This window comes from Ischnura elegans, chromosome 10 (genome assembly GCF_921293095.1).
Source record: "Ischnura elegans chromosome 10, ioIscEleg1.1, whole genome shotgun sequence".
Classification (NCBI taxonomy): domain Eukaryota; kingdom Metazoa; phylum Arthropoda; class Insecta; order Odonata; family Coenagrionidae; genus Ischnura; species Ischnura elegans.
The window spans coordinates 100374548-100396047 of NC_060255.1; the positions used below are offsets into that span (position 1 = coordinate 100374548).

The 21500-nt window shown below is 39.1% G+C and overlaps 1 protein-coding gene across 1 annotated transcript in view; it reads right to left on the reverse strand.

Annotated features, from left to right (window-relative positions):
• The window catches only part of LOC124167372 (neither inactivation nor afterpotential protein G), a 73468-nt gene that overhangs the window by 18499 nt on the left and 33469 nt on the right, over positions 1-21500 (reverse strand). The window contains exon 2 of the mRNA XM_046545389.1: positions 15714-15845. Coding sequence (XP_046401345.1) covers positions 15714-15845 — 132 coding nt within the window. The remainder of the gene's footprint in view (positions 1-15713; positions 15846-21500) is intronic.

Consider the following 21500-nt stretch of genomic DNA (forward strand, 5'->3'; position numbering starts at 1 on the left):
TTTCTTAGGAGTGTTCGCTGAAACCTTACAATTGATATTCTTTGTTGTAGTGATGTTTAATATTTTTGTGCTGTTGTCAAAACATTTTATTCTTGTGTTTGTTGTGATTTATTTAAAACCTAAACATTTATATTTTTTGTATCACCGATATTGAATATTTTGTTAAAATGGTATTCAATTGTCATTGTGCAGAATACGATGTGTAATTTCTTTTGTTTTTGCTCTCACAGGTTACTATAAATAAGCATTCGCCCTTTTATCCCTATCCTTATGCGACGCCGTTGTTAGGGCACCTCCTCCTCCTCCTCCTCCTATTTCCTTCCCTCTGTACCACTCTCTGCGTACGGGGGCGTGTAACTTGGTTGCCGGTCCTCGAGAGCGCGTACCCCCGCTGTCCCGCCCTGTGTGCCCCGAATCCAAGTGTCTACCTCTGTGTCCCCCTCCAAATGCTGCAATTTTGTTGCATAAGTCATCCGCGAATTAAGATGGAGTATCATTACCGGTCGTATTTTGTCTACTTTCTTGGCGTTATTACCTCATTGAAAATTAATTTTATCATCTTGAGACTTTTCCAGTATTTAGAATAGAATCATGCTAGTATTTACCGGTATCACATAGGCATAAATTGTGCCTCCAAGAGAGTACTGAGATAAAGTTGTCATATCTGTAGTAAAATACGGGGTTATGTTCACGAGACTTTATACACGCTTTTATTTCAAGGTGATACCGTAAGATTTAAGCAAGTAATAACACAGGAAAAAAGTGCGATCAATCGGGAATGATGCGCCCTCGTTAGGCTTTTTTTCGTGCATCAGCCCCAGGTGAATATTTAGAAATTGTAATTAGTGGATCACAAGACATTGACGTTTACGAAATGGTGTCCTGATGTTGAGGCACCCTCTATATACAACCAGTGCTGCACTCTGCACCTACTGTTGGCACTCTAGTAGAGCGAACCCTATCCCCGCCTGAACCACGGCGGCACACCTCATTTAGGTAAGTAATGCGGCATTAAATGGAAGGCAAGCATAAACTACGACGAAAAACCTCACCCCTATGAAGTCATTCAATCTTAAGTTTAGAATAAAAATAGAGAAAATCTCCGCCCACTTTTCATGAGCTAGTGATGTCATCAGAGTTTTGATTGATTTGCCCCTTCAAGGAGAACCTTACATTGATGGAAAACAATGGCTCATCAGAGTGTAAACAACGAAGAACCGCGTGAAACACATCCACTAGTACGAAGAGTATCCGTGAACCGATTGACATGAGCTATGACGTCATCAACTTATCGGTGAAAGGGTTTAGGCCGATGACATTTTAGTCGCGTATATGTTGAGAAGTAGGCTTCAAATGGAAAAAAATAAGGCTCTCCATATTTATAAAACTATCAAAATCGAGGGTAAATGAAAATAGGTGATCGAGCCCTTTCCACGAATATGGATGAGGTGAGGTAGGGGAGTAACTTAAAATTAGTATTTCAGCCGACCAATGCAACGGGTCGATGAGTTAGGGAGGGAGGACTAGGAGCTGAACGAACGAATGTCGATTGGGTAATAACGGCTCAATGCGGGAATCCGCGATTTCAGGACTTTGTGAACGACGTGGCAGTTGAGAAAGTCACATTTTAAAAGAATACGTACAATATATCTGGCGTTTATGGCATGCCTTAGTCATCAGATATCGAATTTAGATCCTGACGACTCTATTTGGTGGACAGTTGTAATTTTAATGAGGACTTTATCCTGGGGTAATACCTAACCAACTTCTGGGCTATGTGTATGAAATCAGCTCGTTCGGGATACGCTTTTTAATTTTTATTGCTATTGAATACCCATATTTGTAGTAAATAATTCCATGGCATGATATACTAGCTGCTGCTTCCTCATCATTTTTTCGCAATCGTGAAATTAGTTTCAATGATCTCTCCGCTCCTGTTTTCCTATCAGTCAATATTTTGAAACGTGAATAATTATCCTAAATCACACTTTCATTCTGCTGCTCCGTACATGTCATTCCAGTTCTTCCGTTGCCTCTCTTCCCTTCCGCAAGTCATTCCCCGATTGTTCATCAGACTATCATGTCTCATAATGTGCCCAACTAAGTTGTCCCGTCTTCTTTTTTCTCCCACTTTTCTTGGCACCTCCCCGTTTCTCATTCGATTGATCTATTTGATTTCCGTCACTCTTCCGAACTTACGCTCAACATTTCGAATGTTTTCGGCTCTGACTTCTCTGCGGATATCTCCGTCTCATTACCATTGAGAAGCATGCTGCGTGTATAAGTTCTCATGTGGGTACTTTAATGTTTAGATCACGAATATCAGGAAACAGGATTCTCAAGACCTCTAAATGTGCACCTCTATTGCTGCACGAGACATTTTGTGCGCTCAAATCTCATCGGAAAAATTTTCCCTAAGATTTCTTTAATCCGTTTCAGAAACCCTTGCACCATTGTCATGAAGCTCCATTTAACGTAATGAATATTTTATGTTAGTTAAATGTTGTGAAAATATTTGGCATGGCATTAAATTTTCTTACAGCTCCGTAAATTCGCATGTATAAGATCACCTACCCTCCCGTAAAACTTTTACCTTTAATTCTAGTGACATTTTTTCGAACTATAAATACGTCCACGAAATTGAGTCTCTGTAAATATTATATTTTCAGATTCGCTCATCGAAATTTCGATGTCAGTATTAAATTTTAATAAAAATGCTTCTTGTTTTATTGTCATTAGGCTTAAGATCATTATTGCTGCTTCTCAATTGAACGAATTCAGTATTTTTTCCTGACGTATAGTGTATTAGTGTACTTGTTTGAAGCTCACGCTGCCATCTTGACATTTTTAGAGTACGCGCATATTTTGCAATTATTAGCTGTCTCTCAGATGAGGAAATTTTTCCACGGAGAAATTATTCGGTAAACTTGACATAATTAGGAAATAGGCAAGTCTTGAAAGGTTGCAACTCGACGTGCCTTAGAAATTTCGAGATTACAGGTAAAGTTTCGAATAAGTTATGCGTCAAGAAATGAGCGTCAGACAAACCAATAGACGAGATATTGCACCGTGAGACACCGTGACCCCCTCACCCATGACCCTTTCACATTCTCGGAATTTTCCCACACCCTTCCAATACAATCACTAAGACCATTACGTCACATTTCAAGTGTTTTAATCCTGATAAAAAAAGAACTTACGTTTTAGATAAGTTATTCGCCCGCTCAGTTAATTTTTGGTTTCATCAAGTCATTTATTCATTCAATACGTATCGTTTCAAGCAGGCTTCAGCCTGGTGATAACACGTGAATTAAAATAAATGAATGAAAAACCTACTTACTCAAGAGCAAACTAAAGGAACAGGAAATGCACCTATGGTATGCATAGAACACACCAATGCGAGTACCTACTTTACAACTAGCAAATGAAATTTGAACCGAATAACCCAATTTTCAACGTTCCCCTATGAATCACAATGACGTCAATCAAGGAACTCTTATTCTCAAAAATTTTAATGTTTGCTGGGAAAATCTTAAAAATTTCTTCACGTAGGTCATTGCACTCGTTTTTTCTCTACGCAGGATGGATTCCTTCATTATGTACGTTTTCTGCTTTTGGAACTGAATTTTGAATCTGTGATCGTTCCTTCCTATGCCTCGTGTCTTACATTTTATTCCAGGGGAAAAACTGATAGGCTATTAAAATGAATAGAGGCTCAAAACTCCTCGTAAAATCAAAGCTTTTTTATTTGTGAAATTTACTGCAGCGATTACCTATTATTCATCACCATTGATCAACAATCCTAAGATTGGTTTGACGCAGCTCTCCACTCAATTCTCCTACCGGCTGATCTTTTCACACCTGCGAATTTCTTCTCTTTCACGTCCTTCTTCTCCTGATCAACATCTTTTATTCGTGTATTATGTCCTTTTCCATTCTACCCATCTATTTATCCTTCGACGATCGTCTTCATCAGGCCATCACGTCTCAAGATATGACCTATAACAGGGGTGTCAAACATGTGGCCCGCTCCCTTACAGTCTGCGGCCCGCGCCACCATGACTTCTTCAATCGCAAACGGCACTTCCTTTGCTGCTTTAAGATTTACAGCTCTTGCAGTTGGAAGATCAAAACTTACTGGCACTTCATCCATATTACCCACATGCATTTCTTCATGCACTTGTACAGGCAAAGAGGTGTCAATTATCTGGGAGTATTAGTACCAGGGATTAAAGTAAATAAAATCTTTCTTCTCTTTCACATGCCTTTTTAAATAATAATAATTATAATATAGTTGCGGTAGTATTATATATTATTCTCCTGTTATTGGTCCTGAAATACATATGCGGCCCTCGAGCTGTATGAGTTGGCTAATGTGGCCCGCCAAGGTGAATGAGTTTGACACCCCTGACCTATAAGGCTGTTCCGTCTTCTTATTAAGGTTTTCACGAAGCTTCTCTTCTCTTCATCTCTTCTTAGGAATTCCTCGTCTCGTGCTCGGTCCATCCATTTGATCCTCATCATTCTTCTGTATTCATTTGAATCGATTCAAAAACAATTTTTTCATTTTAAGATTAATCACTTCGCATACTTTATGAAGCTTGTCTCTTTAAAACTAAAAGTTTCCAAAATTCCTCTTTCATACTCTAATTACTAAGTGCGTCCAATAACGATTTCGTTTGGTGAAACGAAAATTCATCATCATCACTGGTCAACAATCCTAGGATTGGTTTGACGCAGCTCTCCACTCAGTTCTCCTATCGGCTAATCTTTTCACTCCTACGTATTTCTTCTCTTTCACATCTCTCTTTACTTGTTCCATATATTTTGTTCGAGGTCTTCCTTTTCCATTCTTGCCTTCCACCTGTCCTTCGACGATTGTCTTCATCAGGCCATCATGTCTCAAGATGTGGCCTATAAGGTTGTTCCGTCTTCTTATTCAGGTTTTCATGAGGCTTCTCTTCTCTCCTACCCTTCTTAGGACTCCCTCGTTACTAACTCGGTCGATCCATTTGATTTTCATCATTCTTCTGTAGCACCACATTTCAAAGGCCTCTATCCTTGCTTTCTCCGCTGCGGTCATTGTCCATGCCTCACTTCCGTATAGCAGCATACTCCAGATGTAGGTTCTTATAAATTGTTTCTTTACATCCATATTTAAGTTTCCCACTGTAAGCAGGTCTCTCTTTTGGTGGAATGCTCTCTTCGCCTGGGCTATTCTGCTGATAATTTCTTTCTTGCTTCTCCCGTCATTAGTTATCTTGCTTCCCAAATAACAGAATTCATCCACTTCTATCAGTTTTTGCCTCCCTATTTTAATCTTGGTCTTGACTTCTTCTCTTCTGCTGCATACTAAGATCTTGGTTTTCTTCGTGCTTATTTTCAGTTGATATCTACTCATTACCCTATCCATATTAATCAGAATATTTTTCAAATCCTTCTCTGTTTCTGCTATAACGGCTATGTCATCGGCAAATCTTAGCATGCTTATTTTTTCTCCATGGATATTCACTCCCAATGCCTTTTCTTTGATTTCCTTAATGGCTTTTTCAATGTAAACGTTGAAAATTACGGGTGACAATGTACAGCCTTGTCGCACTCCTTTCTTAATTCTTGCTTCTTCACAGCTGGGCCCTGATTTTATCACGGCTACTTGGTTTTTGTATAAACTGTGGATGATTCCTCTGTCATTATAAAGAACCCCAATTTCCTTTAGGATTCCAAGCATTGTGCTCCAATCCACGTTGTCAAATGCCTTCTCTAAGTCCACAAACGCAACGAATGTTGGCTCGTTCTTTTCCATTCTCTTCTCTATGAGCAGTCTTAGGGCCAATATTGCTTCCCTTGTGCCTTTGTTTTTTCTGAATCCAAATTGGTCCTCATCCAAGTACTCTTCTGCTTTTCGTTCTATTCTTCTATAGATGATCCTTGTCAGTATCTTTGATGCATGTGTAGTAAGGCTTATGGTCCTAAAATCTTCGCACTTCTCCGCTCGTTTCTTCTTAGGAATAGAGATTATAATGTTCCTCTCGAAATCCTTTGGTATCTCACCTGTCGTATACATTTCACTAATGATTTTTTATAGCCGGTTCAACGTCTTCTCTCCTGAATTTTTGATTAGTTCTGCAGGAATGCCATCAATGCCAGACGCTTTATTTATCCTGAGGTCTCTTACAGCCGCATCAAATTCCGATCTTAAAATTGGGGCTCCCATGTCAAACGAAAATTACTCTGTTTTATATTTTTATCCATACCTGAAATAATAATGAGCGCAATAAAATAGAAATAGTTTAAGTATACTATAATTCTTCGGCTACATCATGTGGAAATGAAATTATGATATTAAACGCAGAAGCAAGTGGCCTTTGATTTGATGATCTCAATTTGAAATTCTATTGAGCGGTCTTTCAGATATTTTTCTTTCAACTCGGGCGACAGACTTTGCAGCCGATAGTAAGTTAACTCATCCCTGCCAGAAAATTATGCAGAAAGTCTTTAAAATATATTTCCTCAGAATTCTCTACACTTTTTTTTACAAATAGTGACTTTGAAATTGTAGCACCTTGGTATGTACAAAGCGGGAACACACATGATGCTAACGCTTTCGATTGGTTGTTGACAAAATATTTTTCCCCCTCGAGTAGCCGAAGTGAGTGTTTGGCGCGAGGGTGGGCTTTAAGAGCGGCTTTCGAAGAGTGGCTCCTTTAAGGAGAGAGTGTCCCTTCCAAACCACGGCCTCTGTCGCACTTGACCCCCTCTTCATCGATTTTTTTTCGCTCAAGGTGTTTTATGCTTACTCCATGAAGAAAACATCGTTTTGAAAAAGTCCACCGATATATGTGCCACGATTCAGTCTCTGCTGCTGGGTGAAAGTATTCGATGTAGGTGATATGGCTTCAGTGGCGCCGACTCCATGGGGCTGAGGGGTCCCGAGCCCCCCCAAAAATTCATTACAGATGTGAGGAAAAAATGTGTAGGGCTTGTCGATTTTCCAGATATCGAGATTCATGTTATCAGGGTTCTAATGTTGATCATATGACTCTTCTAAAATGCTTAAAAACTTAAAATTCACTACTTATAAAATTTACCGGGGCAAGGCCCCCGGTTTAGGCACCCCCCCCCCCCAATATCTTTTGTAAGTCGGCACCCCTGTATGGTTTATGTATCCCAACCCTGTATTTGTCCTGTCTTCTAATTTTCCTCTAATTCGGTCTTACTTTTTCTGTCCCATCAAAATTAAAATGTATATTGACAACCATTTTTTTTAACTTGATCATGTTCTCTCTGGAGTGTTGGTCAATAATGTTAGTAAATATTTACTTCAGAATCACGCCATGTTTCGGTGAAATTCAACTTCATGAAAAATTATTTCAAACGACAGATACCTAATTCTGATGTTTTCCATGATGAACTCAACTCTCACTTCGGATTATCGGTCTTTTGAGATGTTAGTCTCCCAGGTAGGGGGGGAGAGGCTTTTGCAACAGTAGTAAATTAACTCATCCGTGCCTGAAAAATTATGTAGAAATTCCGCATTTATTTTTTTTTAATCCGCAAATTTAAAATATATTTCGACAGAATTCCCTAAAATTATGTGCAAAGAGCGACTTTAATGTATTGAAACAAGGTCTGATGGAAGTGAATTAATTCACCGGAACTTTGGCATTTGTTAAAGAAGTATTATTTTATCTGACAACACTCCAAAGAAAGAGTAACCAAGTTAATCATTAACTATCATTTCTTCTGCCTACCTTTTGCATTTTAAGGCTTCAAGGCTTCGGGACGGCCTCTTTTGCAAAAATATGCAATTCCAATATGTGAAATAGTGCAGCAGATGGTTGGGACAGATATATGACGAAGAAAAAAAAATAAGTCATTGATATTTCGCCCATAATAGGTCGTGGAGGAGGCGAAGAATCAAAGTACTCTTCTAACGGGCCCAAGGTGCTAAGAAGAACTGATATCATTCGGAGAGGCATGGGGAACAACATGGACAAAACCCACTATCCCCGATAGAAACGATGAATTAAGAGAGGTATTTTGGCGAGCGGATAGGCAATGGGATTCGTCTTTCACCGATCGATGGAGATATTCGACAAATTTTTGTTCGAACGCAGTGGTCGAATCACTCTAATGAGCACTTTTATTTTGTAAACGGCTGGTGTCTTAGCAACCCCCACCAAGCACCTATCGAGGCGGCTGGCAGAGTACTGTGTACATGCATCATTCTGGGATGGTTTACGCAATTCTTTTATTGCGATAAGCTTTCATCTTTCATTCCATTTGTTATTCCATATTTTTCTTTTTCTTTCCTCCGATTGTATAGAGGACTAGCCCGCCACCCGGCGTTGCTCGGGAAGATTAATACTCAGAGAAGTGGAAATTTGAAACCCCCCCATCTCCCCAATGTATCCCACAGTTTGAATTGAATTGAAGTAAGACGTTGAGCGGAAGACGCTGAGCAGTAAACAATGGAATAAACGATTTCCGTTGAGTTTATACATGTTATACGGGTACGTACGTGCGTGGACCAAAATCGTCGTTTGAACGTATACCTACCGCGGCAAAAAGGTTTGCACCGAGTGGAATAATAGATGAGTGCTGTATCCTTTGAGTTATGTTTTCCCTTTGAGCGTGTCAAGATGTGTGCCTACCCGCCAGGATGTCCGACCGCAGAAGTTGGATGACGTAACAAACGGTAATGAGAAAAGGACGCAAAGGACAAGTCGGACGCAGCCGAAAGTAGCACTACGGGGTTAGATAGCATGAGATGCATCTATGTACTAACTTTGGCCTTCAATTCAAGCAGCCGTATGTAAACGCATAACGGTTAGACAAACAGACATCCTCTTCTATACACGAAGGATGTTTTTTTTTCCAACATCCGATGGGTCATGAGCAGAAGACGAAATGATTGATTAAAAGTTATTTCATAGTTAAACCTTGAGTACACTTTTGTTGTCCTTTCTACATAATCGCCTCGGCGATTGAGGAATTGCTCGTGCCTGTGGAAAAGCTTCACTAAACCTTCATCACGGGATGTTGCCGCCAAAATGTTGCCTTTGTCCTGAAGATTTTGTCATCGCTTAAGTTATCGATTCCATGTATTTTATAATTTTTTACCTTTGCGAAGTTTCCGTCCTGGGGCCGTATTCTGTATTTCGTCGGTACCGCACCGATCGGTTTCCCTTCCCAGCCCACCGACAGCACATCATTCCGTACCGACGACGGTTTCCATACCGACGATGGCTAATTCAGCGATTCAGTATGGTCGTCGGTATCAAACCAGTCGGTACGGTTCCCCCTCCTTCTCAAACAGGGAAAATCCGAATTTATCCGAAGTTAGAAGTCATCTAACGTGTTTCCACCAATGAAAGAAGGGTAAAAATAAGTGAAGACTCATTGGCACAGTTTGTTGTCGTCATTCTCAATCTTTTTATTTGCGGAACTTACGACTTATTGCTAGATTAAGATAAACGATATTGCATAAGTTGTTAACAATGCTTATATAATGTGTGGTAGTAATGCTGTACCTACAGAATCGAAGGAAACAATATTACAACATCACAATAAAGTTTGTATGTGATGGAGATTGTTGTTGCTGGAATGAATTATTGAAACTATCCTTGAGATCGTAGTTTCTTTTTTTAAATATTGGTTCCGTATATTGCTATTTATTCATGATTTGGTAATATAGTTGTCATTAAGTAAGTTCCGTCTAAATGTTATCAACAGAAGGTTATTCCATTGGCACCGTAGCAGACGAAAATAACATACCATGGAACGTGAACGTAGGATTCAAAAGCAAATGTAAATGTCATACTAGAGGAGCAAGTTAGGAAATTGTTATAAAAAGATGGAGCTGGGTGTAATTAAAAGAAGTGTAATGACGAGGAAGTAAATAAATTGTGATTGGGTGAAATACATATGTATAAGTGCGCATTCCAAGTGAGAGAGATAATATTGCGGTAAACCTCATACTTATTAACAAATATCTTCTTTTATCGTCAAGGGAATCAATGGCTGACGATGAAATGAAATATAGTTGCCTGTTACAAATGAAAGAAACTGATACCGTTGTGGCAAACTTCATACTTAAATAAAAAGATCTTATTTTTATGCCGAGAGAAACGCCAAATGATGATTGAGTGAAATAATAGTTGCCTATTCAGAGTGAGATAAAGTGATAACATTGCGGAAAAACTCATATTTAATCAAAATTATCTTTTTTATGTCAAAGGAGCAAATAAATGATGATAGAGTGAAAGAAATCCTATTACAAGCGAGTGAAAGTGGTAGCATAAATGAGAGAAAGTCATTATATAGTGGCAAACCTCATGTTTATTAACCAATATCTTATATTTATGTCAAGGTAATCAATATAGATGATGATACAGTGAATTATAGTGGTCTATTCGAAGGGGCAGAAAAAGATAACATTGCAGCAAACCTCATTATTTACTCGGTGATGAGATAAAAACAAAATAAAACGTACAATGCGCACCGGGGAGTTGATGAAACCCACTAGTCGGTGGCCGTACCGACACCTTTTTGCTGTCGGTACGGCTACCGACGATCTCCCGTCCTCTCGTCGGTGCCGCACCGACCGGGTTCGTACAGAATCGCACGACTTCTTACCGGGAGTCGGTGTGACGTCGCACCCGACGAATCGGTGCCGCACCGATCGGTCTGGAGTTACAGAATACGGCCCCTGATAAGGCCTAAACGAAAAAAACATTCGGGGAGGGGTTTAAGTTGGAGATGAGTTCATTTTGGAAAGTATATCTATCGGAGGCATTGTAGTTCACCACGGCCTCACCTCTGAAGTTCTGCGCATCAGTCGTGTTTCTCGATTTTTTAGTTTTTTCGGCGTTTTACATTTATGGTCGCCCTTTTTTTGCTTTTATCTGAAAACCAGGGTTCCATAAGGGGGCGCAATCCTTCGCCGTTTTCGTGTGTTCCCCAGCATTCGTCAATTTGAATAGCGCGTTATAGCAATAATTTCCTTGGGAATATTGTACTAAAAACTTTCCTCTAACACAGGGGTCGGCAACCTGCGGCTCGCGAGCCACATGCGGCTCTTTGGATATGAAACTGCGGCTCTTTAGTTCCATACGCAAATATTACTTATTTAAAAAAATTTAAAAACGATTTTCAATCGACTAACGAGGATTGGGCACCATTTCTCTCTCTCAGCCCATTGTACTCTTTTTTCAATCCACCTCTCCCCCGTGACACGCGTTGTCACTGTCGTCAGAATGGTAGAAGCAAGCTCTCGAATGAAGCCGTCGCCGCTGTGCTGTGGATGTGCGAAAGAAGTGGGGGCCAGTCCGGCGCGAACCATGGTTCACGACGTAAGCCAGCAATTGTCGAACTGTTTCGTGATTTCAGAAACAAGCCAGAAATCTTTAAAAAAAATCAAAGATTTGCCACTATCTGCTAAAACAGTCCAAGATAGAATAGCTAAAATGTCTTCAAATGTGTCATATTTGCAGGTGGAAGACATTCAACTGGCGTCTGCCTTATCACTTGCTATAGATGAGTCTTGCGACATTAAAGACATGGCACAAGCTGCCCTTTTTGTCAGGTATATGTCTTCCCAAGGACCAAAAGAAGAACTTCTAGAATTGCTACCGCTCTCGGGACAAACTAGAGGGGAAGATATCGCAAATGCCGTGCAAAAATGCCTCGAAGATAATAAGATTGATTTAAATAAAATCTTTTCAATAGCAACTGATGGAGCCAAAAGTATGACAGGAAAAAATAAAGGGACAACAACGATTCTTCAGAGCAAAATAAATCACGAAATTCTTACGTTTCACTGCATAATACACCAAGAAGCGCTTTGTGTCCAAACATTTCCGGCCGAAATAGTTGAGGTCATGAATTTGGTAATCAAGATTGTTAACAGCATCCTGTCAAAACCACTCTACCATCGTCAGTTTAAAGAATTCTTAAATGAAATGGAGACTCAGTATTCCGACCTCCTTCTTCACAATAAAGTGCGATGGCTTTCCAAAGGTGAGGTGTTGAAACGTTTTGCTTTGTGCTTAAATGAAATAAATACATTCCTCAATGAAAAAGGCATTAATCACCCTGAATTAGAGAACGGCAAATGGTTGTAAAAATTTTATTTCATGGTAGATTTCACGGCAAAATTAAACGAGCTGAATCTAAAACTGCAAGGAAAGGGAAACCCAGTCTATGTTTTGGTAGAAGAATTGGTTTGTTTCGAAGAAAAATTAACTATTTTTGCAAAAGATATTCAGAGCGGTAAATTGCTTCATTTTCAATTTCTAAAGCAATATCGCGATAAAACCAATGCAACTGTTGACACGATTTACTTCAGCACAGTTATTAAAAAAATTAAAGATGAATGTGCTGACAGATTTCAGCAATTTAAAACCAACAAAACCACTCTAGCATTCATCGTAAATCCTCTCAACACAAATAGTGACGAAATCCACATTGAGCCATTTGGAGTTGATACTGGATCTTTAGAAATGTAATTGATCGATTTAAAAAGTAAAGCTTTGTGGAGTGGAAAATTTACAGAGTTGAAAAGCAAGTTGGAAGAGTTGGAGGTCCAGAAATATATGTACGAAACGCAACAAAAATGGACAGCTTTAAAAGAATTGCCGCGACTTATATTCGACGCATGGAATAGTCTTCCAGATTGCTACAGTGAGGTGAAGAAGTTGCCATTGGAGTACTGACAATCTTCGGATCGACATATTCGTGCGAGCAAGCGTTCTCTTGCATGAATATAATTAAAAGTAAGAAGCCAACTAACAAATGAAAATTTGGAGTCGTGTATGAAACAACAAGTTATGAGCCAAATTTATCCGAACTTTCTAAAACTATGCAAAGCCAACGCTCCCATTGAATTTGTTTGTTTTTATTTTTAAGTACAAGTTAAATTGTTTAATAAAGTTTAAATTTTTGAAATGTATGTTATTGTTTGTTTTTATTTTCACATCGATAGGACATGTGCTTGCAGAGCAACACTTTGCCAATTTCAAAGAAGTTAAAAAATGGGTTAATTAATGGTTTGACTCACAGGAGTTACAATTCTTTTAGAATGTCATCCATAAATTACTTCAGAGACGGTAAGATGTATAGAATTGAATGGTCAATACTTTGATTAAATAAATTTTAAGTAAATACTTGAAATAACGTGTTTTATTTTGCGAAAAATCCGGCAAAGACTTTTACACACACCTGATATATTACCTAATTTGTTGTAAAAAACACTACTTATATAAGAATAAATAGATATTTTTCTTATGAATAAATAGATTCGTTTTTTTATTAAAAAAATATTTAGCGAGTGCTATTTATTGTTGGCAAGAAAAAATTTTGTGGCTCTTTAAAACTTTGAAATTTTGTAAATTGTAATTTTTGGCTCTTCCGACGCAAAAGGTTGCCGACCCCTGCTCTAACATAAGGGATGATTAATTTTGTGTAACTCGAGGGAATTCAGAACTATTATTGCCCTTAAATGTTAAATTAAACGAAATATCAACGCACAGAACGATAGTTTTTATACCTTGTATTGATACTACAGGTTTTGATACCTGTACAATTCCAGACATAGGGAAAAACGTGTTATCTATTTTTGAAATAAGCAAACATGTTTGGATCGCAATGCTTTAAATCGATATATTGAATAAAAACTTTCTAGATTTTTTCACGGAAAAATTTCGGTCGCAAAAATCACCCATAGGTACATATAATATGGCATGCCCTTGTAATATGGAAATCACCCATACATGCTCAAATTTTACCGAATTTGTAAATTATCCAAGTATGTTTTACGCTCTTTATGGTACTCTATACAAAATAGAATGTCCTACAAATTCGGCAGTTACTGGTTGATTTACGAGAACTTCTTTTATTGACTTTCGGCAAATTTCTCCAGATTCTGATCCCCTGTGCGTCGCGTCGTTACTTCATTCAGAGCGGAGGTGATTATCCTGTTTGATCTATCGTGGGTATATCCACAGATGTCGTATCGGTAACGTTTCTTGTTCAAACATTGTGTTCGTGTAGATGTATTAGCATTTTCCGTATGCTTCGAACAGAGCAGTTAATGAATCGAGTCACGTAGGCGAGAAGCACAAATTAAGGGTATCTTTAAACCGTACTAGGTGATCCTGCGTGGAGGGAACTATCAAACAGATTGAAAGGTCATAGTTATTTGTCGAGGAAGAATTATTGCACTCATCACCGCGCCGCAGACATTTTTGGAAACCGATTAAAATGCGACCGAAGTGGCAACAGAAATCAGCCTTCTGTGGGATGGAATTGGGCCTGCTCTATGCAGTCCCCTTGCACGTGGATCTCAGCCGTACTTAGAGGGCCTGGTTTAAACTGATGCCTTTAATGGCGACCCGTATTCAACTGTTTAGAATTGAGTATATTGGTTCAATTTTTGTCCGCCTTCACCTGGCCTCCGGTGGAGACACCATCGCACGCTGCATCCATTCTCATTTTATGAAAGCTTCTCGAGCGAGGTGAGCCGTGTTCTCTGATCGGAAGCGAGAAAAGATGTTCCCCGAAAATTAAAATTTCAAAGCCGCCCGGATGCCACCCGAATCAATTATTTGCATCCCCAATTTCCTCTTGAATTCTCATCGACGAATTGTGCAAATTTTTCAGACCCTCGTGAATATTAAACTCAACAGCTCTAAATTCCGAAACATTTCAATGCTATTGTAATGAAAGGCGGGTCGGGAGCATTGAGGTATTCGTCAGAACTTTTGGTATTTCTCTCGTACCGAGGAATTTCGGGGTTCAAACTTGTCCAAAATTTTTGGGAGATCCGGTCATGGGTGCCCTAAATGAAGCACAGGGGCGCCGACTTATAAAAAATATTGGGGGGGCTCATATCGGAGGTCTTGCCCCAGGAAGAGGTTAAATTGAAAGTGTGTCGCAGCACCGAAACACTACCATGATTCACAACACTTGATTCAGTTAACCTGCTTAACCTTATCATTATTTTTGTTTGTCATTGTTGAATTTATTTTAAAAGGTAACTATCGTCAAGCATGGGAAATAAATATCACCAATATATTTTTGTGATTTCACAAAGCATAATATAACTTAATTATTTTATTGAATTATTGAGGGGGCTCCGCCCCCCCAAACGAATCTTTGAGGGGGCTCGGGCCCCCTCAGGCCCCATGAAGTCGGCGCCACTGATGAAGCACCCCCACTCCAAACTCAGCTGTGGTTGGCATTTCAACAATGAGTCCTCTCTTTTATACGCTGCCGCTATAGACTATTTATCTCATTGTTTCGTCGATAATATTATTTTTACACACACTATTTCATAAAATTCGGAAATTCAGAAAATTATGAAATGAAATGGCATTTAATATCATTTATTCTTAACGTGTTGACCAAATGCTTTAAAATTTCCACTAAGACACGGCTCTGGGACATTTTGACGGAGACAATGTTAGAATTAGGTGAAAATGTAAAAAAAAATGAAAAGCTCTGAAATCGCGTGGTATATTTTTTGCAAAGCGGTCTCTGAATGTATAGTTTGAGGTGAATATTCACCTGCACAGAAATTTTCATCAAAATCTAGGACCGAACGAGTCAAAATTTTTGTTGGAATGAATGGCCCAAATGACTTTGTTGACTGTATATTTTCATGTCGTTACGTGCTGCGTGTTCTATGTTCATTGAAAACTAAGGCAACATACCCACGATGTAATCATATGTGCTGTTAGGCTTTCCGATGATAGCTGCTCTGGTAGTGAAGAAGGCACAATAGACTCCCAGCCCAGTCATGACGAGCAGCATGCCGGCCACCATCATGCCGTACACAGAAATCACTGAAATGAAAGAGATAGAATTTAAAAGTTGGCCAGCACCTATCACGATTGGGCATTTGTCAAATTATGCCAGAGCCTACTAGATCTCTAGAAACTTCAGGAATAGTGTAGAGAAAGGTCATCCGAAAGACTCTGAATTATTCTTAAGCGCTAATCTAATTGGTATCGTGCCTGTGTGGATATTTAGTCCAAACTAACGGCTTCAACCTTTTATAAATTATAGTCTCCTGTTCATTGATTGACTTTTACAAATATTTCGATGCTTTGCCCCAGGAAAAAAATTCGTAATTGTATATTAGTTTGAGTCTCTCTAAATTCAAATGATTTTGCGTCATCACCGACTAATTTACGAAAAAATATAACCATTTTTATCGCAACTAAATGAGTGCGATATTAAAACCTGCGTTTTCCCGCTGCATTGCGTACCCTAGAATATAAGGATTGTGCTGGACGAGGACAGATTTCGTGGGTGCCCCCTCTCTGGTATCCATATGGATCTCATCGTCGAGGAAAGGGAGGGATTGTGAGAGACGGTTGGGCGGAAGGGAGGAAGCAACCGCGGCGTATATATACACTCACATTTAGCACATACCTATGACATAGAGTAAGTGTATTTATAATTCCAGATTTTTACTCCAAAAGATATATAAAAAATAGCAACGTTGAAACAGAGTTGAGAACAGATTCAAGTTGACCAGTATGGAAAAAAATGTTCAATATACGTTCCCTGCAAGCTTCAACTTAATACTAAGAACTGTCTCCCGTGAACATCATTAGGAATATAAGCTCGGAAATGCCAAGTTACCACCCGAAATTCAAGGAAATATTTTTATAACTATTGTAATAAACAAAATCGACAAACTATTGTAAACACTAAACGTAGCGATCCTTTCTGCTTCAGAATATATTTTCATCCTTGTGGAACGAGAAAAGTTTTAAAAATTCTTCCTCGCCATTTGATAAATTCTCTCAGAACTACATCAAAAATATATACGATTTTTGTACGTGCGGTGAACCCTCTATATGTACTTACTCTATGCCTATATATGTGCCGCCAACGACTTTGTCAATTCAAACAATAATGAGCGCGCCAAAAATCTGTCATTGAAATATAAATAATAGTTGGGAATCTTTGCGAATACATGAGGTGGCATTTATTTTTAACTCCGTTGGAGAAGCCACACTTGAGCCACGTCCATCGAATGTTAAGCTCGATGACGACATTTTTACGTCAGCAGTCTTTTTTGCGCATATGTAATTGGCCTTTGGGATGTGGGGGATTTGAAATCCGTGATGACAATAATTCAACATTATTAGATTATTGTCGACGGAATGTCACGTTCAACGAAAAAATTTCGTAATGGGCTAGTTCGACAATTTTAATTCACTTTCGACTGTTTTTCGATCGGTTTTCTTCTAGAGCTATTCGGGGTGAGAGATCGACGGTCTTAACCACGCCATAAGCCATTTACAGATAAGTTAATGACGTCATGTGCTCCTGGCGAGCGCATTTAACCCCTCTCAGCTGCTCTTCAGCGGCCTCGCGCATGCTCCGCTGCCGTTCTTGCTTTTGTGAACGATTCTTTCCTGCAATGACCACTTCTAAACATCGTTTGGCGTCACCAAATCGAAGGGACATTTGTATTGAAACTCAGGTCAAACTGAAGAAAAAAAATCTTTGGATTTTAACAAAGCTATTTTCATTGTGAATATTTGCGACTTCCATAAATTCAATACTGAACTGATTGCTTATGAAAAAATATCAGATAAACTACGTATAATTTGGTACTACCCCATGTACAACTTGTTTCACTCGGCCTGCCAAAATCTCTGCGCCGCTATTACTTCCGGATGCAAAACCACGTGGACTAGAGTTTGCGTTCAATAAAAAGCTAAAAGAATGCTCTAGCTTGAAATTCTTTTTTTATCTCATAATTGGTCAAAAATAAAGCCGATTAATTATTCGCGAACATTTGTCATCCTCAGCGGTGGGTATTTATTTAAGATACTGGGACAAAAATCAATCATTTAATATTTCAACGTAAAGTTTTAATCAATACACACTATATTGAGCAACAATAGGATAATTAAAAATAATAATAAAACTTAATTATCAAGAGATACTTTGATTAATTATAATCAATAATTCAGATATTCCGAGGTCAATCATATCATGTATAAATTATATGTCCTGAGAGTGGTAATCATTATTAATGCAAAAGCGTGAAAATGTACTTTTTGAAAAATTTCAATGAGCAGTCGCTTTTTAACTTAGTTTTTAATTTAGACTGAATTAATTAACGGTATATTAATCTAGTCACTTCCTCCATTTCATGGAACCTCAATTCTGTCTCCTATTAGCATAAAAAATACCAGTGGTTGTTGTAGAACCGATATTAATAATATCTTCTTGATGATCCTGTTAGCCTTGATCACTCGCCACAGGTTTGAATATAGATGACTAGAATTCGGACTTTTCATCTTTCTTACGCTTTTTAAATTTGCGCTACAGATTAATTAACTTGTTCTTGGCGTGGTATTTCATCGAAACACTTCCCATTATAGCTCGCTATTCTTCCTGATATATTTTTCGCCGTGTCTACTCCGAAAAACTCTTACTAAACTTGAAAAATTATGTGATAAGTAGCTTTAGGTCGGGAGCCACTGGAGGCTCGTATGCCACGTGCAAGGCGTTCGTTGGTATGAGCTATCAGGAATGGATATCATTTCAGGATGACACTGAAAATAGCCGCACAACTCACATCTTGCTCTAACGGTAGGATAGGTACTCGGATTCGTTTTTCTCCCGGAAACTAAAGGACTAAAAATAATCTATTAATAGATGCTAGGCCGAACGCAGGAAGTCAAATCTGTCACAATACACCCATATAATAGTATTTTAGTATCCTATAATAGTATTTATTTTAATATCAGGTTCACTGCTAGTGTCCTCACACGTCGCGAACACGCTTATGAAGGCGGTATGATGTGAGAAAATTAATTTGGCTCCCATGTCATTGAACTGTAAATAGGTAATGAAAGGACACTTTCTGAACCGTATCCCCATGTGAAGCCAGAAAATCTCGTATCCAGTCATTTACGGAATCCCCCCCCCCCTCCCCTAGTGTGATTTGTCAAATCTGATTGCATTTCAATTTTTTCCTCCTTGTAGCATATAAATCGTGTTGTACTGTTATTTATCATGCGCCGTATTAATATACGAGCCCTTCTAATTTTCTAATTGTAGTACCCATTTCCTATGCTCCCATTTCAAAATACTTGCTTCAAGGCCCTTCCCAATGTGTCCCTTTATACTCATTGTCAGTTGGTCCAGTGCGGCGATCCTAATTCCACAGTATTGGGTTTTGCTTGTAATATTCGAATTCGATTTTTCGTGTAGAAACTCATCGAAGCGGATAAATACACCTCACTCCCATTTTTCCCAAGCCCCATTCGATAAAACGTTACCTTCTCGATGCTGGGAGGGTCCATTTAACGTCTACAGTACTGTTTCTCATTTTTAATATTACGGACAGAAGTAACCAGAGCTACCATGGGAAAATTCGCGTTTTTTTTGCACTAAATGCATTTAAACGATGCGTTTCTCTATTCTCATTTTCTTCTACATTTTAAATTTGTGGAAAACTGCATGAAGCATCTATACCGTGACTTAAGGTTTCGATTTAAGTTATGTCGGACATTTTTTTTTGTTGTGGGCAAATAGTGATCATCCAATTCCAGGTGTTATTGATTTTAGGGTCGATTTATGTCCGGTCAATGCGGCGGGTGGCGCTGGTGAACTTGTTCTCCCTGGATGGCGACCGGTTAAAGAAATTAAGAGGGCAATGTGAAGAAATTCATTCATGATTTCTAGTATCCAACGAAATGATATTTGGATTTTTCTCCTCGTAGTAAAATCTTCTAATTTCGTTGGTAAATCAAGTAATGGTTTCGCTCATAGTGGGTCCTGTCGTCTTTCATGGCGGCGAGGGTATTTCCCTGTCCCCTACCTTCTACTCCTGTCCCTATACCCTGGAGGCGTCCACGGGCTCCTATCGCAGCACCGCACAGTGGGCTGAAATCGAAAAAAGCTGGGAAAAACCTCAAAAAATAATTTTTAATAGGTTACTTTTTTAAACGAATTACTTGGCCTCAAAGTTGAACAAATTTCGCAAAAATTGCCCGCAATGAATTTTTTTCGAAATTCAGCATATTTAAACTAAATCCACACCTTCTGTAGTAATTCAACAGCAAGAAAAAATTACAGTATTGTTAAGCGGTGTATTATTGTTAATTCTTGTCAACTTTCACGACTCAGTTGTGGTATTTGTGGCCGATACGGTACAAAATGGCGGACCCAGTTTTTCGACGAACCTTTATGTTCATGTAGGATTATAAAAAAAGGATCACCGAGTTACCCCGAGATATTTACCCCACATATACAGCAAAGCTTACCGAGTGTGATAACTAAAGGAGAATTGCGACTAGGAATGCTGTAATGCTCGAGTGCGTGGTTTTATGGTGAAAAATAATACTGTTCCCATCGTGGAAAGTCGAAGATATTTTAGGCGAGTGATTATACCAGTTTGGTTCTTCGAGCATAGTGCTTCCGTAATGCTATAATAAATTCATTTGATGAGTCCCACTTATCTCTTGCAATGGAAAATATGTACACGTGACGTCATATGTACGGTAGCTTGAATGCAATGGTCGCCATTCTGAACCTTTTCAAACGAGGTTAAATTTGACCTTTGATTTCCCGGTAAATTTTTTTAAACTGAGGTCACGGGCGCATAATTATCGCATTAATGGTGGGGCACAAGCCGCCATCAATAGATTTTTTTGCTCAAGGAAACTGCCCTTCGCTTTAACTTTACTCTTCTTAAATATTCTGAATACTTTCGGTGCGACTTAACATCATCCCCGTATTTTAATGGAATTCTTTCGAAAGATATAATTGGACAACTCTAATTGTGACGGGAAATCTGTCGCAGAATTTCCTCCGAAACTCGTGGCGTGGGAAGCGAGAAGGGTGAAAGAATTAACGACGGGGTAAGCTGCAGAGGAAGGTCGTTAGCGATGGGATGCTGAGAAGGCGGAGCGATGGATCTCCGGTTGATGAATTCAAGCATCTGGCGCAGAAACAGAGGAATGAATATTTGTTCGGCTCAATCCCGCCCTCCTTGCACCCCCGCCCTTTTCTCCCACCCCCCCACCACTTAGAGAGATATCGACCCTCTTTCCTCGTTGTTGCAAGAGGCGAGCGGTCGAATTGTAGGCGGTGCAGCGTGATCACCCGCCCACAAAACCCACCTGAAACGTGATTCCCTCTTTCCTATGCTGACACTTTTTTTCCTTGAATTTCCACGCATCGAAGAACCACAAATTTCGTTAGCATAATGCTGAAATTCATAGCCATCGTTGTTTTTCTACCGATACGGTGGTCGTTATTATCGCTTGGTTTTTGTCTGGGCGTTTGTTTCCGAAATCCGCCTGATTTTTCGAAAAAAATTTAAACTCTGCGGCTCAGGCGAGAGTATTTAATATATGGTTCAATTTTGAGTGAATTTTGGAACTGACACTTTGATATCAGTCAACAGCTTTAAAGAGAAAGCCAGAGGATCTAGTTATCAAGGGCTGGTTGTCGATTGAATG